Below are 15,339 nucleotides of genomic sequence, written 5' to 3'. Positions count from 1 at the left end.
GACCACCAGCGGCTTACGTCGCCCCCACATAATGCCACCCCAGAAGAGCAAGGAGACTCCACCTTGCTACACTCGCTGGACAGTGTGTCTAAGGCGTTCAGCCTGACCGGGTTTCCTCCAAACACGTCTCCGACAATTGTCTGGTTGAAGGCAAATGCGACATTCATCATTGAAGAGAGCGTGATGCCAATCCTGACCGTCAATTCGGCATGTTGTTGGGCCCATTTGTAGCGCGTGTATGGTGTCGTGGATGCAAAGATGGACCTCGCCATGGACGTCGGGAGTAGAGCTGCGCATCATGCAGCCTATTGCGCACAGTTTGAGTCGTAACACGACGTCCTCTGGCTGCACGAAAAGCGTTATTCAACATGGTGGCATTGCTGTCAGGGTTCCTCCGAGCCAATCGGTAGGTAGCGGTCATCCACTGCAGTAGTAGCCCCTGGGCGGCCTGAGCGAGGCATGTCATCGACAGTTCCTTTCTCTCTGTATCTCCTCCATGTCAGAACAACATCGCTTTGGTTCACTCCGAGACACCTGGACACTTCATTTGTTGAGAGCCCTTCGTGGCACAAAGTAACAACGCGGACGCAATCGAACTGTGGTATTGACCGTCTAGACATGGTTGAACTACAGACAACACGAGCCGTGTACGTACTTCCTGGTGCTGGTGGAATGACTGGAACTGATAGGCTGTCGGACCCCCTCCGTCTAATAGGCGCTGTTCATGCACCGTTGCTTACGTCTTTGGGCGGGTTTAGTGACATCTCTAAACAATCAAATGGACTGTGTCTGTGATACAATATCGACAGTCAACGTCATCTTCAGGAGTTCTGGGAACCGGGGTGATCCAAACATTTTTGATGTGTGTGTTTTCTAGTTGATTGTAATTTCTCTCTTTCTTCCCAGCTTAATATTTGTGACCTGCCCCGTCTCTGCAGGGGGCAGCACTACGTAGCTACAGTCGGACGAATTGTCTCACACTGTAGTAATAAACTGTATACACAAACATTCCTCGTCATCATTCTATCAATTAGAGAAAAACGTATCAAAATCCATATCCTAGTGTGTTGTCACCGCCAGACACCACACTTGCTAGGTAGTAGTTTTAAATCGGCCGCGGTCCATTAGTACATGTCGGACCCGCGTGTCGCCACTGTGTGATCGCAGACCGAGCGCCACCACAAGGCAGGTCTCGAGATACGGACTAGCACTTGCCCCAGTTGTACGGACGACGTAGCTAGCGATGCACACTGACGAAGCCTCGCTCATTTGCAGAGCAGATAGTGAGAATAGCCTTCAGCTAAGTCAATGGCTACGACCTAGCAAGGCGCCATTAGTAACATTGCATGTATCTAAAGAGTCTCACTTGTATCGCCACAATCTCCAGATGTACCAAAGGATGGATTAAAGTTAAGTATTCCAGAAGCTACGTACTTTTCTTTATAGCATTCATTACGTATCCTATTTCAGACCTCACGCCCATCTGCGTGAGCTTAGCGCGTGCCTTTCGGCTTCCTCTCATTGTGTCTAGGCTGTCTTGTCTAGACACAACACCTAGTTCATGAGGTTGGGCTCCACATACCGAAACAAAAACGCGGATGAGGATTTCATATTACATTTAGTGAAATGCGTGCAATGTACGCAAAAGTAGCAAAAAACGTAAAATTTTTGGTGCAACATCAGCTTCATTGTCGCTATGCAAAGGTTTTTCGACAACACGTCACAATGAATTCAAAAATGGTTCAAATGGCTCTGAGCACTATGGGACTTAACTTCTGAGGTCATCAGCCCCCTAGAACTTAGAACTACTTAAACCTAACTAACCTAAGGACATCACACACATCCATGCCCGAGGCAGGATTCGAACCTGCGACCGTAGCAGTCGCGCGGTTCCGGACTGAGCGCCTCAACCGCGAGACCACCGCGGCCGGCCCACAATGAATTCAGTGTGGGTCACATAAAGCAAAAAGAATCGTTGACGGGACAGTGGAACAGTTGCGAGAAAGGTCGATCACATAGGTAAGGTGCCACATCGTTAGAATAATTCCACTCCTAATTCTTTCTACGATATTAACATTGTTTGCTGCACTGAAACTAGAAACCGTGCCCTGCCGTTGGCGGAGCGGTCAGTACGCTACCAATTTCGACATCCATGTCTCCCAGTCTGCTTCTAAACCGAGCTGCAACTTTCACGGTCTCTTCCTATAATCACCGCAGACTCGTAGAGGTTCTATTAGCATGTTGAGAGACGAGAGCCTCCACGAAAATGAACGTGGCTGGGAGTTTTGCTTACCTGCTACCGCAGGTATGTTTCCGGCAACGAATTTCCCTTGGGGAAAACATTGCTTCTCTCAGAATCGCTAATTTTACAAAAAATTGCGGTGGAGCACCCACACAAAATTAACCATCAAATTACGGTCGTATTCTCAAATTAGTAGTACAGTGAACGAGCAGTTACTGATACTGAGAGCGGAATGCGAATTCCATGATTCTTCTTTCATACGTAGCAGCATTAGCAGTAACACCGTGGTGACCCAGAGTGAGTGTATTGCGATATACAGCAAATGGAATCTCATGCGCTCTTAACAAGAGACGGTGCTGCCATCCTAAGAACATAGATATTACAAAGGCATGTGGATGCCTATCAGCACTTCACTTCTCCTGTACGTTGTGTAATATGAATTACTAGTGTAAAAATGACCTTTCAACTCTTCCAGATAGTGTTAACGACTTCGTGTATACTAATTAATTTACATGTATAGCCACTCTAACTGGAACACAAAGGGAAAGAGCCGAAAGTAAGCATTAATAAATTCTGTGTAATTTAAGAGTGACGTAGATGCCTGTGGCTTTAGAGGAGGTGGCGGGAACGGAGTTATCACTCTGACAAAGCGGCTTTATAAGTGGAGTGATTTACTGCGCAGCAAGTGACGCGAAATGCTTTTCCACAAGATGTGGCTAAGGTGAATGCTGGTTTCAGCTGTCAGCGTGATAACGCCCTTCCAAGCAGTAAACCAAGCTTCAGAAAGATAGCACCTGATAACATCTTTCCACGTAGTAAAGCAAGTCCCAGATAGCGAAAGACGAGCACCGTTCAAATGTTCCCTTGGTCTTAAAGCGATTTATGGGCGTCAGCTTGAATAATTTCCGCCACAGGGAAGTGCAACCTGCCTGATATAACTGTATGTGACTAAACCAATGGAACGGGAGTACAGATGCACAGTCCCATTAGTAGGCTGCCCACCTAAGGTCCGCCAGGGGCAACAAAAATTTGATTTTTGGTAATCTACTCACTAAAAGGTATTATGTTACGTTAAAGGTCTAATACAATAAATATATATGTACATGTCTTGAGGCAGGTGATACGTGGCATCAAGTTATCCAGACTATATTCTTCCGGTATTTAAGAGTTGTAAGTCTCAGCTACTTCAAAGAAACTGTAAACATAACTCCAAACAGATGTCAAGCTGCTGTTTTTACTTCAGCGAAAACAAGCCTTCTGTCCGCATTCGGAGTACGTACACTACTGGCCATTAAAGCTGCTACACCACGAAGACGACGTGCTACAGACGCGAAATTTAACCGACAGGAAGAAGATGCTGTGATATGCAAATGATTACCTTTTCAGAGCATTCACACAAGGTTTGCGCCGGTGGCGACACCTACAACGTGCTCACATGAGGAAAGTTTCCAACCAACTTCTCATACACAAACAGCAGTTGACCGGCGTTGCCTGGTGAAACGTTGTTGTGTGGCCTCGTGTAAGGAGGAGAAATGCGTACCATCACGTCTCCGACTTTGATAAAGGTCAGATTATAGCCTATCGCGATTGCGGTTTATCGCGACATTCCTGCTCGCGTTGGTCGAGATCCAATGACTGTTAGCAGAATACGGAATCGGTGGGTTCAGGAGGGTAATACGGAACGCCGCGCTGGATTCCAACGGCCTCGTATCACTAACAGTCACGATGACAGGCATCTTATCCGCATGGCTGTAATGCATGGTGCAACCAAGTCTCGGTACCTGAGTCAACAGATGGGGACGTTTGCAAGATAACAACCATCTGCACGAACAGTTCGACGACGTTTGCAGCAGCATGGACTATCAGCTCGGACACCGTGGCTGCGGCTACCCTTGACGCTGCATCACAGACAGGAGCACCTGCGATGGTGCACTCAACGACGAATCTGGGTGCACGAATGGCAAATCGTCATTTTTTCAGATGAATCCAGGGTCTCTTTACAGCATCATGATGGTCGCATCCGTGTTTGGCGACATCGCGGTGAACGCACATTGGGAGCGTGTATTCATCATCGCCATACTGGCGTATCACCCGGCGTGATGGTATGGGGTGCCATTGGTTACACGTCTCGGTCACCTCTTGTTCGCATTGACGGCATTTTGAACAGTGTACGTTAGATTTCAGATATGTTACGACCCGTGGCTCTACCCTTTATTCGATTCCTGCGAAACGCTACATTTCAGCAGGATAATGCACGACCGCATGTTGCAGGTCCTGTACGGGCCTTTCTGGATACAGAACGACTACTGCCCTGGCCACCACATTCTCCAGATCTCGCACCAATTCAAAACGTCTCAACAAAGCTGGCCGAGCAACTGGCTCGTCACAATACGCCAGTCACTACTCTTGATGAACTGTGGTATCGTGTTGAAACTGCATGGGCAGCTGTACCTGTACATGCCATCCAAGCCCTGTTTGACTCAAGGCCGTTATTACTGCCAGAGGTGGTTGTTCTGGGTACTGATTTTTCAAGATCTATGTGCCCAAACTGCGTGAAAGTGTTATCACCTGTCAGTTATAGTATATTTGCCCAATGAATTCCCGTTTATCATCTGCATTTCTTCATTAGCATTATTAATGGCCAGTAGTGTACATGTCTTGAGGCAGCTGATACGCGGCACCAGGTTATCCTGACTATATTCATCAGGTAGTTAAGAGTTATAAGTCTCAGCGACTTCAATGAAACTGTAAACATAATTCTAAACAGATGCCTAGCTGTTGTTTTTACTTCAGCGGAAAGAAGCCTTCTGTCCACATTCGGAGTACATTTGTCTGGTCCGCAGCTCGTAGTCGTGCGGTAGCGTTCTCGCTTCCCGCGCCAGGGTTCCCGGGTTCGATTCCCGGCGGTGTCAGGGATTTTCTCTTCCTCGTGATGACTGGGTGTTGTGTGATGTCGGTTGGTTCGGTTTAAGTAGTTCTAAGTTCTAGAGGACTGATGACCATAGATGTTAAGTCCCATAGTGCTCAGAGCCATTTGAACCATTTTTGAACATTTGTCTGCACTGGCCTGTTTATTTCGTCGGATTGGGAAAAGTTGGAAAATTTCATATACGTCCAATTCATTACATATTTTTTCTGTGCAATTATTTACTGACATACTTTATGATAGGTTAAAATACGTAAGCTGAAAGCTTCTATAAACAACCGTGCTTTTGCTAAGAATTCAATTTTTCATAGAGTCGCCACTTCACCCTACCTTATTCTTCCACATTTCGGTTTAGTGCAGGATGGCAGTGGTGGGGATAACGAGACTAGGCAGTGTGCACAACTTCGATGACTCTTGCAGCGTGACAAAGGAAACGCGTCAATGGACACGTAGTGACGTCGCTGCGATAGGCGGCGTACCTGGATGAAGAGGCGGTGCACCCAGGGCCGCATCCGGTGCGTGACGGGCGACCGGAAGTTGACGTTGAGTACGGCGATGGTGACGACGACCGACAGCGTGACAAGCACCATGGTGAAGAGCAGGTACTTGCCCAGCAGCGGCACCGTCAGCGACGTGGGCGGGATGATCTCGGCCAGCAGCAGGAAGAACACGGTCAGCGACAGCAGGATCGAGATGCACAGCGACACCTGGTACACAACACGGCAGCCTCCTCAGCCGGGCCACTCGCAGGGACCACGAAACAAATCAAAAGTGACGCTTCGCGCAAGGGACAGTATTGTGAAAGTCAAGAACTGACCACAGTTTCATTGAACCGTTTGTTAACTTGGATGAAAAAATACATTAGTATCATCATTTAGTTTAGTGCCTGGAGGAAACTACATTCAGAACTGCTCTTGTGTCTCCCGTTTACTGAGGGTGCAGTAACGAAGATCAGCTCGCCAAATGAAGTCCTCAGAATCCACCTGTAAAGATTTGAAAGGAAATAGTGTAAAGTACCGACTGGCTACTGTAATGTAATTGCCACTGTCAAGTCGTATTGTATAACACGATACACAAAAGTAGTGTATAATCTGATAAATACACATAATTCGTAATTGTAATCTAATTCTTCAGGCTTTGCATTGTCTTTCAGTTTTGAATAGCTAACTCTTAATGTTGATTGTTTTCCACAGAATTGTCCTTTATTTAGTGCTTCAATCTTACGATTCGTTAAACTGATAGTGTCTGATAAAATACGAACGTATGTGGCAGTCCATCGTTAACGTCAAATAAATTTCAAATTTGTCAAAACCTGTGATGTTAATTTGAAAGCCGAACCTAATTTTACATTCGAATTAAACTTAAGTAACAGAAATCATGTGGGCGACTGTCAAATCCTAATATTAAAGAAATAATATATTCGTTAAAATGCAGAGTAACATCTTTAAATTTCAGTAATATAAATAATTTTGATACGAAAAAACATTCATCGTAAAGAAAAAGCAAAAAGCTGAACATTCTAGGATGTAGCAAATAATGTAAAAATAGTGTCAAACAGGCAACGTAGCTGTACTTCACGCAACCGAAAATGTATCACAATAAGCTGATAGATTTCTGTTAATATGTAGGCAGTGCAGGCCATGATCTTACTTGGTCAACATGTGAGTCGCAGTCAGCATATTCGTTGGCAGTGTAAGTATGGTAACGACCACTTCTGTAACGCTGTTATGCGCCTTAAAAATATAAAATAAAACTGGAATCGAAGTGTGTCGGATAGTTACAAAATAAGAAAACACGTACAGCTAATCCTGTCGCAAAGAAAAGCATAAATTATGAAAGTAAAATTCTGTGTTATGTGTGTAATAATGTTTACTTCAACAATTATTGGCGTGGAGACTGGAAATTGATCCTGAACGTAAAAAGATGTTGCCTATAGCGAATGAAGAGGTGAAGAGATACATTACTATTAGATCATATCATTGGCGATTAACCACTACAAACGAGAACAGCCCTAAAATACATGGAGAAAGTCAGATAAATAATACCTCGTACAGAAGGAATACCGGCAGAGCTCTTTCCACGTTCTCCCAAACGTCGTACGGTGGTTTGCGGCTTAGTATAGATTCAAATGCAGATTTATAAAAAGCACAAAATTACAAAGTATAATTCAATCAAATGTGGAATATGCACACACGATTATAATGGAAGTTCAACCGCAGTCTAGTAACGTTATGTCATTTAAAACTTGGTATTTCAAACTTGTTGAGAAAGAATGGTGGATATAGCCTACTTCTTCTGAAATCAGTGCCTTCCGAATGATACTACACGTGTTCTACTAGCACAAAGTGGACGCTGTAGACTTCACAGCAGTACAGCAGAGATACTGTTGATTGCTTCTCTCGCGTGACACCGTGAAGGCCATAGATAAAAATAATCAGGTGGGTGCAGTATTTTTTGACTCCAGAATTGCGTTATACTCCGTACAACACGACCTTTTATTTAAAAAAAGTACGATTGTATGGCGTACCTAACAAAATGTGTAATTGGATTGAAGAAACATTCGTTGGGATATTATTTTGACTGAAAGGTCAGAGAATTTAAAGAAATTTCGAGCGTGTCCCAGGTGATGTATTTGGGATCCTTGCTGATCGTGTTCTTTATTGATGTCCTGGGAAATAATATTAATAGTAACATCAGGTTTTTTATATGAAAAAATTTTTTCGTAGGGTTCAAAGTGTTTCAGATACTGGCATTTTACTTTAAACGTTCAGAAATATAAAACTGTTTTTTCTACAGAAAGCAGAAATGTGCTGCCCTTTGACTACAATATCAGTAAGTCGCAGTGGGATTCAGTCAACACAAACCCGGGTATAGCAAAGGCAATCGTGGATAAGACAGCCGTCCGACTTGTTTGCATTGCAGCGTTCTGGGAAGTTGCAGCAAGACTACAATGGAGAACGCTTACAAAAGAGCATTGCGTCTTATCTTAGATTATTGGTCGAGAGTGGGACCTTTGTGAAACAGGGGATACATAATGTATACCAAAAAGGGTGGCACGTCTGGTCATGGGTTTGACTGAGTCACTGCAGACCGTCACGAAAATCCTTAATTTGCAGACGCTTGAAGAGGGTCAGATATCCGTTGAAAGTCTGCTTACGAGTGAGGAATCTGGAGATACTAATCAGCACCCTCCCGCAGGGACGGCAAACAGCAGATTAGACAATTAGCTCTTTATACTCATGAGGTAATAGGTGCTATTGACAGGGAATGTCAAATTGATTCCATAATTTTATATTTCCAGAAGGCTTGCGACACCGTTCCTCACAAGCGTCTTCTAATCAAACTGCGTGCCTACGGAGTATCGCCTCAGTTGTGCGACTGGATTCGCGATTTCCTGCCAGAAAGGTCACAGTTCGTAGTAATAGACGGAAAGTCATCGAGTAAAACAGAAGTTGATGTGTCGACAGAAGTGCCGACACAGTGTTATTTTGAGGGGGCCGATAGGCACGCTATAAGCTCACGCAGAATATCTTGAAGCCTGAAACAGGACGCTCAATGAATTGCTATAAAGAAAAGTACGTTGCTTTGGGAATACTTAACTTTTAATCCTTGTTGTATACATCGTTCTTGATGAGACATTTCATACGATAACTATCAAACTATGTAAGGCTAATGGCGCCTTGCTAGGTCGTAGCCATTGACTTAACTGAAGGCTATTCTAACTGTCTGTCGGCAAATGAGAGAAAGGCTTCGTCAGTATAGTCGCTAGCAATGTCGTCCGTACAACTGGGGCGAGTGCTAGTCCGTATCTCGAGACCTGCCTTGTGGTGGCGCTCGGTCTGCGATCACACAGTGGCGACACGCGGGTCCGACATGTACTAAATGGACCGCGGCCGATTTAAGCTACCACCTAGCAAGTGTGGTGTCTGGCGGTGACACCACAGAAGTAATATCCGGCGTTCCCCAAGGAAGTGTTATAGGCCCTCTATTGTTCCTGATCTACATTAACTACGTAGGAGGCAATCTGAGTAGCCGTCTTAGATTGCTTGCAGATGAAGCTGTCATTTACCGTCTTGTAAAGTCATCATATGATCAAAACGACTTGCAAAATGATTTAGATAAGATATCTGTATGGTGCGAAAAGTGGCAATTGACCCTGAATAAAGGAAAGTGACAAGTTATTCACAAGAGTACTAAAATAAATCAGCTAAATTACGATTACGTGATAAGTCACACAAATCTGAGGGCTGCAAATTCAACTAAATACTTACCGATTACAACTACAAATAACCTAAATTGAAACGATCACATAGATAATATTGTGGGTAGAGCAAACCAAAGACTGCGATTCATTGGCAGAACACTTAGAAGGTGCAACAGCTCTACCAAAGAGACTGCTTACACTACGGTTGTCCACCCTATTCTGGAGTACTGCTGTGCGGTGTGCGATCCGCATTAGGTGGGACTGACGAATGGCATCGAAAAATTACAAAGAAGGGCAGCTCGTTTTGTATTATCGCGAAATAGGGGAGATAGTGTCACAGACATGACACTTGAATTGGAGTGGCAATCATTAAAACAAAGGCATTTTTCGTTGCGACGGGGTCTTCTTATGAAATTTCAGTCACCAGTTTTCTCCTCCGATTGCGAAAACATTCTCTTGGCATCCACCTACATAGGGAGAAATGATCATCACGATAAAATAAGAAAAATCAGGGCTCGCAGGGAAAAATTTAAGTGCTGATTTTTCCCGCGTGTCGTTCGAGAGTGGAACGGTAGAGAGACAGCATGAAGGTGGTGCATTGAACCCTCTGCCAGGCACTTTATTGTGAATATCAGAGTAATCACGTAGATGTAGATGTAGACGTAGATGTGCACCACTCACATAGGAATGTAGGCAGCCATTCCTCCGGGTTTTCAGAACATGTACACTATCTGATCCAAAGTATGCTGGCAGAGCTATCAGTGGACTTTTATATTAGAACAGTGCGCCCTTTGTCTTTAGGAATGCTTGAACTTTGCTTGGGACATTTTGTGTGAGCGGTGAGAAGGTCTGTGTGGTAATGTCAGCCCATTCTTCCTTAAGACGCGACACGTGAATGCTGGACAATGGGGTGTGGAGGTAAGTCGAGCTTCAAAATCAAGTGTGAGGTGTTCCATTGATATCTGGGCAGGACTCGGGACAAGCTATTCCAATTACGCATTGTTATGCAGTGAAACGTATTCATGTCCTTCCGCATTTACCGTTTTCATAAGAGCAATATGGGGGCCACACTTTTACCACGAGAGGCACCCACATACCACGCCAACACTTCCTCCGTACGTCACGGTTGCCGGTACACGTGATGGTAGGTAACTATCTCCCGGCATTCACCAAATCCATAACATTCAGAGTGCCACAGGGGACAGACTGATTCACCACTTCACTTGTTTCTAGCCATTCACTGTCGAGAGGCGTCTCTCTTTCCACCACATGTATGGCTAATGAGAAGCTGCTCGACAGTTGTATCCCATTATCTTTAACTGCCTACGCACTGTCACTCTGTTAGCTATATTTCTGGTAGCACTGTGCACTGAATTCTTTCGTTGATTTCATACGATTATTTACACCCCCCCCCTCCCCCCCCCCCCCCCTACACACACATACAAAGCACGACGGTCCCGTCCCTGTCAGTGACCACAGGAGGTCTGCCCGGTCCTGGTTTAGGTGAGCTTGCCCCTTCAATTTTGTACTTTACATTCACACCTTGTAGTGTACTTTGGCAACATGAGAAATGCTGAAATTTCTGCAATGGATTTTTTGCTCCGGTGTCATCCAAAGACCAGTCCACGTTTGCAGTCACCGAGATGTCCTTGTGGCCCTGTTCTGCCGTTAGTGCTTCTGTACTGACAGCACATACCTTTACACACATAGGTGTGCCCGGATACTTTTGACCAGATAGTTTATGCAGATGTAGGTGCCCACCTCTTCAACTCCATCTCCACTACTTCGATTTAACTTCCATCGGAATCGTCAGCACTAAACGCATCAACGCTGTCAACTGTGGACTGTACACTAGTATAATGTTTTCTCGGTTATTTTTCTATGCGACGCAATTCATTCCCGTAACCTTCCTGTCAAATAGAGAACATCAAGCATATTTTTTTCAGTTAATATGTCATATACAACGCATTTCAAGAGTACTGGTAAATATTGTAAGAGGTGGAAGTGCAGCAGTGGAAATCAGTATAAAGGTATGAGTAATTGCAGTAAAATTAACGTTGTCGGTTGGAAGAGTTGTGTACAATGTATGTAACGACAAATCCAGTCAACCGGTAGCGTATTTGATGTCAGTAGTACAGTAGAGAAAAAGATATTTGACGATTCAGATGGTAGAGCGTGGAACTCGGTAAAAGAAAGTCTGTTGTGAGCAAAGTTAGTGTGTGTTAGGGTGTGTGTGTGTGTGTGTGTGTGTGTGCATGTGTGTGTGTGTGTGTGTGTGTGTGTGTGTGTGTGTGTGTGTACGTGCCTTTACGGGTGATAGGAAACAGACACCATTAGTGACAGTGTATGTTCTGTACGTAAACCGCGTCTGTGACAGTACCACGCGGAAAACACTTATCATGTGACGAGAAACGTAATGGGACTCTATTCGCCAAACTGAAAAGAAGTTGAGCCGTTCAAGTATAGCGATTGATAATATCGTTACAATGGGCGCACGATATGGACAGAAGAAAAATATGAGCAAAGTACAGGCGTAGAAAGGGTTACTTTTGCGAAGATCAAGGACCACAAACCATTATTCTTCTCAGCTCGTTGCTGATTTAAAGTTGCCAGTAACTGCGAGTCATGTACGCCACATTTTATCGCATGACCAACATCTTGCGTTCAATAAACGACTACAGAAACACACCCAAACACCCTAACATAAACAGGTTGGATTAGACTGTGCTGAAAAACTTATGTCATCGGCTTCAGAATGGGATAAAGTGATCTTCACTGGTGAGAAGAAGATTGACAGGATGGATTTCAGTATTACTGGCATGATACGATAACAGAGGAGCAGGTAAGAATGAGAAGAAATTTTGGTGGTGGAGGTGTTGTGATTTGGGCAGCCTTTTGCGCTAAAGGTAAATCACGTATTGCTTGTCTGAACTCTCGTATCAACTCCAACATGTACACTGAAATTCTAGAGCCAAAACTGACTAGAGATTATGATGACGTAGTGAATGAAGGCTAATGTTTCAACAGGATAATTCATTTGTGTATGTTTCAGCTCCAATCCAAAGGTAGTTTGAAGACAAAGATATCAACGTCATGCCCTGGCCCGCTTGTAGCCCGGATTTGAGCTCACTTGGAAAACCTTTCGGGTACACTTGTAAGGTGGGTTTATCGCAATGGAAGGCAATTTGAGGCCGTCTGTGTTAAAAATAGCGATACGAGAAGTGTGAGCGACACTTTCACTATAAGACATACAAACACCAACCAAATAAATGCCGAAAAGAAACTTTGAGGTAATTAGGAACAACAGAGATTGGACAAAGTACTAACAATGCAATAACACAACAGAATACTGAGTGCCTTTATACCAATTTCGACCCAGGAAATGCAGCTACCTTATTTTGTTACTCATGCAATGAAAGAAACTACGTAATTTCGTCATGATGTCTTATATGAATTTACTAATTTCATGGTAAGTTCGATACATGTCTGCTTCAGAAATTGTACTATTGCTTTCGTGGAACCTGCCTTTACACTGACTTCATCTACTGTACAGACGAATTAGTATAAAACACTTCATATAATATACGTATTGTTATTATTGGTTACGGAGGTAAGTTCTCACTTCTCTTGTTGGTACCACCGTCGATATTAGTTTACGTATCGATTACCATTTTTCTTCAAATTCAAGTTGTAGAGTTGTGCTTCAGCTCACAGAATTGAATTTTTCAACTGTGATTGTGATTTTGATTTGTTGGTGAGTTCTGCTGCATCATCTAAGTATGCGGCGGTTATTTACAAATGTTGAATATGACAACAGAGTATTTGTAATGAAACGCTGCTGGTAGCTGTGAAAAATTTCTTAACTCCAGAATAACAGAGTATGAGTGTTTAATAGCGTTTTCACTTTACTTCAAGAGACAGGTGTAGTGCTCGGGAGTCATATGACATCTGAAACAGCAAATGAACACAGTGTGGATGAAGTACAAGGCGTTATGTTATTGGTGGAATGTAGTCCTTTAATAAGCACACACAGAATTTCTATGTTCCGCATGCGAGATTATGGTGAACAATGCATATGCATGCAACGACGATAAGACGACCTCGGAAGATGTCCAATCGAAAGTGCCTTGATTTAGTTAGGTTCAAGTAGTTCTACGTATAGGGGACTGATGACCTCACATGTTAAGTCCCATAGTGCTTAAAGCCATTTGAACCAAAGTGCCTTGCTGTCGGAGGTAGAAATTACGAAATGTAATTTTCAACATAATCATCTACAGAATGAGATTTTCACTCTGCAGCGGGGTGTGCGCTGATATGAAACTTCCTGTCAAGTTAAAACTGTGTGCCGGAGCGAGACTCGAAGCCACTGCTTGGGTAGCTCAGATACTAGAGCACTTGCCCGCGAAAGGCAAAGGTCCCGAATTCAAGTCTCGGTCCGGCATACACTTTTAATCTGCCAGGAAGTTTCATATCAGCGCACACTCCACTGCAGAGTGAAAATCTCACTCTGGAAGCAAGCCCCTGGTTGTGGCTAAGATATGACTCCGCATTATCCTTTTTTCCAGGAGTGCTAGTTCTGCAGGGATCGCAGAACAGCTTCTGTGAAGTTTGGAAGGTAGGAGACGAGGTACTGGCAGAATTGAAGCTGTGAGAACGGGTCGTCAGTTGCGCTTGGGTAGCTCAGATGGTACAGCTTTTACCGGCAAAGGAAAAGGTCCCGAGTTCGAGTCTTGGTCCGGCACACAGTTTTAATCTACGAGGAAGTTTCATAATCATCTACCTTTGCTTAACACCGCCTAGGAATATTTATTTGGGTTGCATTGTAATAGCTGTACCTCTGAAACCAATCATAATTTGACAAATGTTATACAGACACACACACACGCACACACACGCACACAGACACACACACACACACACACACACACACACACACATATATATATATATATATATATATATATATATATATATAAACACAAACATACAGAATACTTTGAAAACCTTCCATATTAAATATTTAGATAACTTGCGTTAAAATATAACGTTTCAGACAGTAGTTTAAGCAGTCTTTTTTTGAATACCTTTAACGTAGTCAATCATTGGTCACATTTTCCATTAATTAAGATTTTGGTACACAAATATTAAAGCTGAAAGACCTTTACGTTATGTACATGCTTCGTCACGGGATACAAACTACTCATACGGCTTTTTCAACTTTGGAAGGGCTGTTTCGTGACCTTGCATCGACATGCAGTATGTTTTGTCCACTGATTGGCTTACCTTCTCCCCCGAGTCGGAAGGCAGGTAGAAGACGAGCACGGACAGGAACGAGATGCCGACGCAGGGGATGATCAGGTTGACCGTGTAGAAAAGGGTCTTGCGGCGCAGCGTGATGTTGAAGATGATGTCGGGGTAGGGTTCCTCGCAGCAGCTGTAGAACTTCTCGTTGCGCACTGCGGGCACCCTCATGATGTCCCACTCGACGGACAGGTAGTAGTCCTGTAGGTCGATGCCCACGTCGATGGTGTCAGAGTCCGGCGACTGCGCGATGTGCCGGAGGTCCACCTGAGAACGGCATCCGACATCGACAACATTTAACTAACAATCCCTCTCATGTATGGGACTTCCTTACCATTATACATGTCTTTAATTAAATGGCTGGATGCAACTTCATTTCTGGACGCAGATGTGAAGCTATCAATGTTACACACTTTGTGAAAGAGCTCCAATAGCTACAAATGAGATCTGATCGTGCCAGCCAACTAAACGCAAATAGCATGAACGACTTTGGGGTGTAGATTACCTCCCAAACTATCCACTACTGTATTTTACACAAAGTACTTGATCGTTTCTGTTCGCTTCTCATGCTGCGGCATCTAATTTCTCCAACAATGAGATAGTCACACACGTTAATACAGGTACAGCCACATTCGGGACGTACTTGCTACAACACTTTCTCCTCAC

General features: G+C 44.0%; 1 protein-coding gene across 1 annotated transcript in view; it reads right to left on the bottom strand.

Moving 5' to 3' along the window:
* Positions 1-15,339, bottom strand: part of LOC126412484 (acetylcholine receptor subunit alpha-like 1) — a 429,340-nt gene that overhangs the window by 41,547 nt on the left and 372,454 nt on the right. Inside the window, exons 5-6 of the mRNA XM_050082104.1 lie at positions 14,656-14,940; positions 5,648-5,875 (exon numbers count right to left, since the gene is read on the bottom strand). Coding sequence (XP_049938061.1) covers positions 5,648-5,875; positions 14,656-14,940 — 513 coding nt within the window. The remainder of the gene's footprint in view (positions 1-5,647; positions 5,876-14,655; positions 14,941-15,339) is intronic.

Source organism: Schistocerca serialis, chromosome 7 (assembly GCF_023864345.2).
Source record: "Schistocerca serialis cubense isolate TAMUIC-IGC-003099 chromosome 7, iqSchSeri2.2, whole genome shotgun sequence".
Lineage (NCBI taxonomy): Eukaryota > Metazoa > Arthropoda > Insecta > Orthoptera > Acrididae > Schistocerca > Schistocerca serialis.
This window is presented reverse-complemented; position numbering and strand designations above follow the sequence as displayed.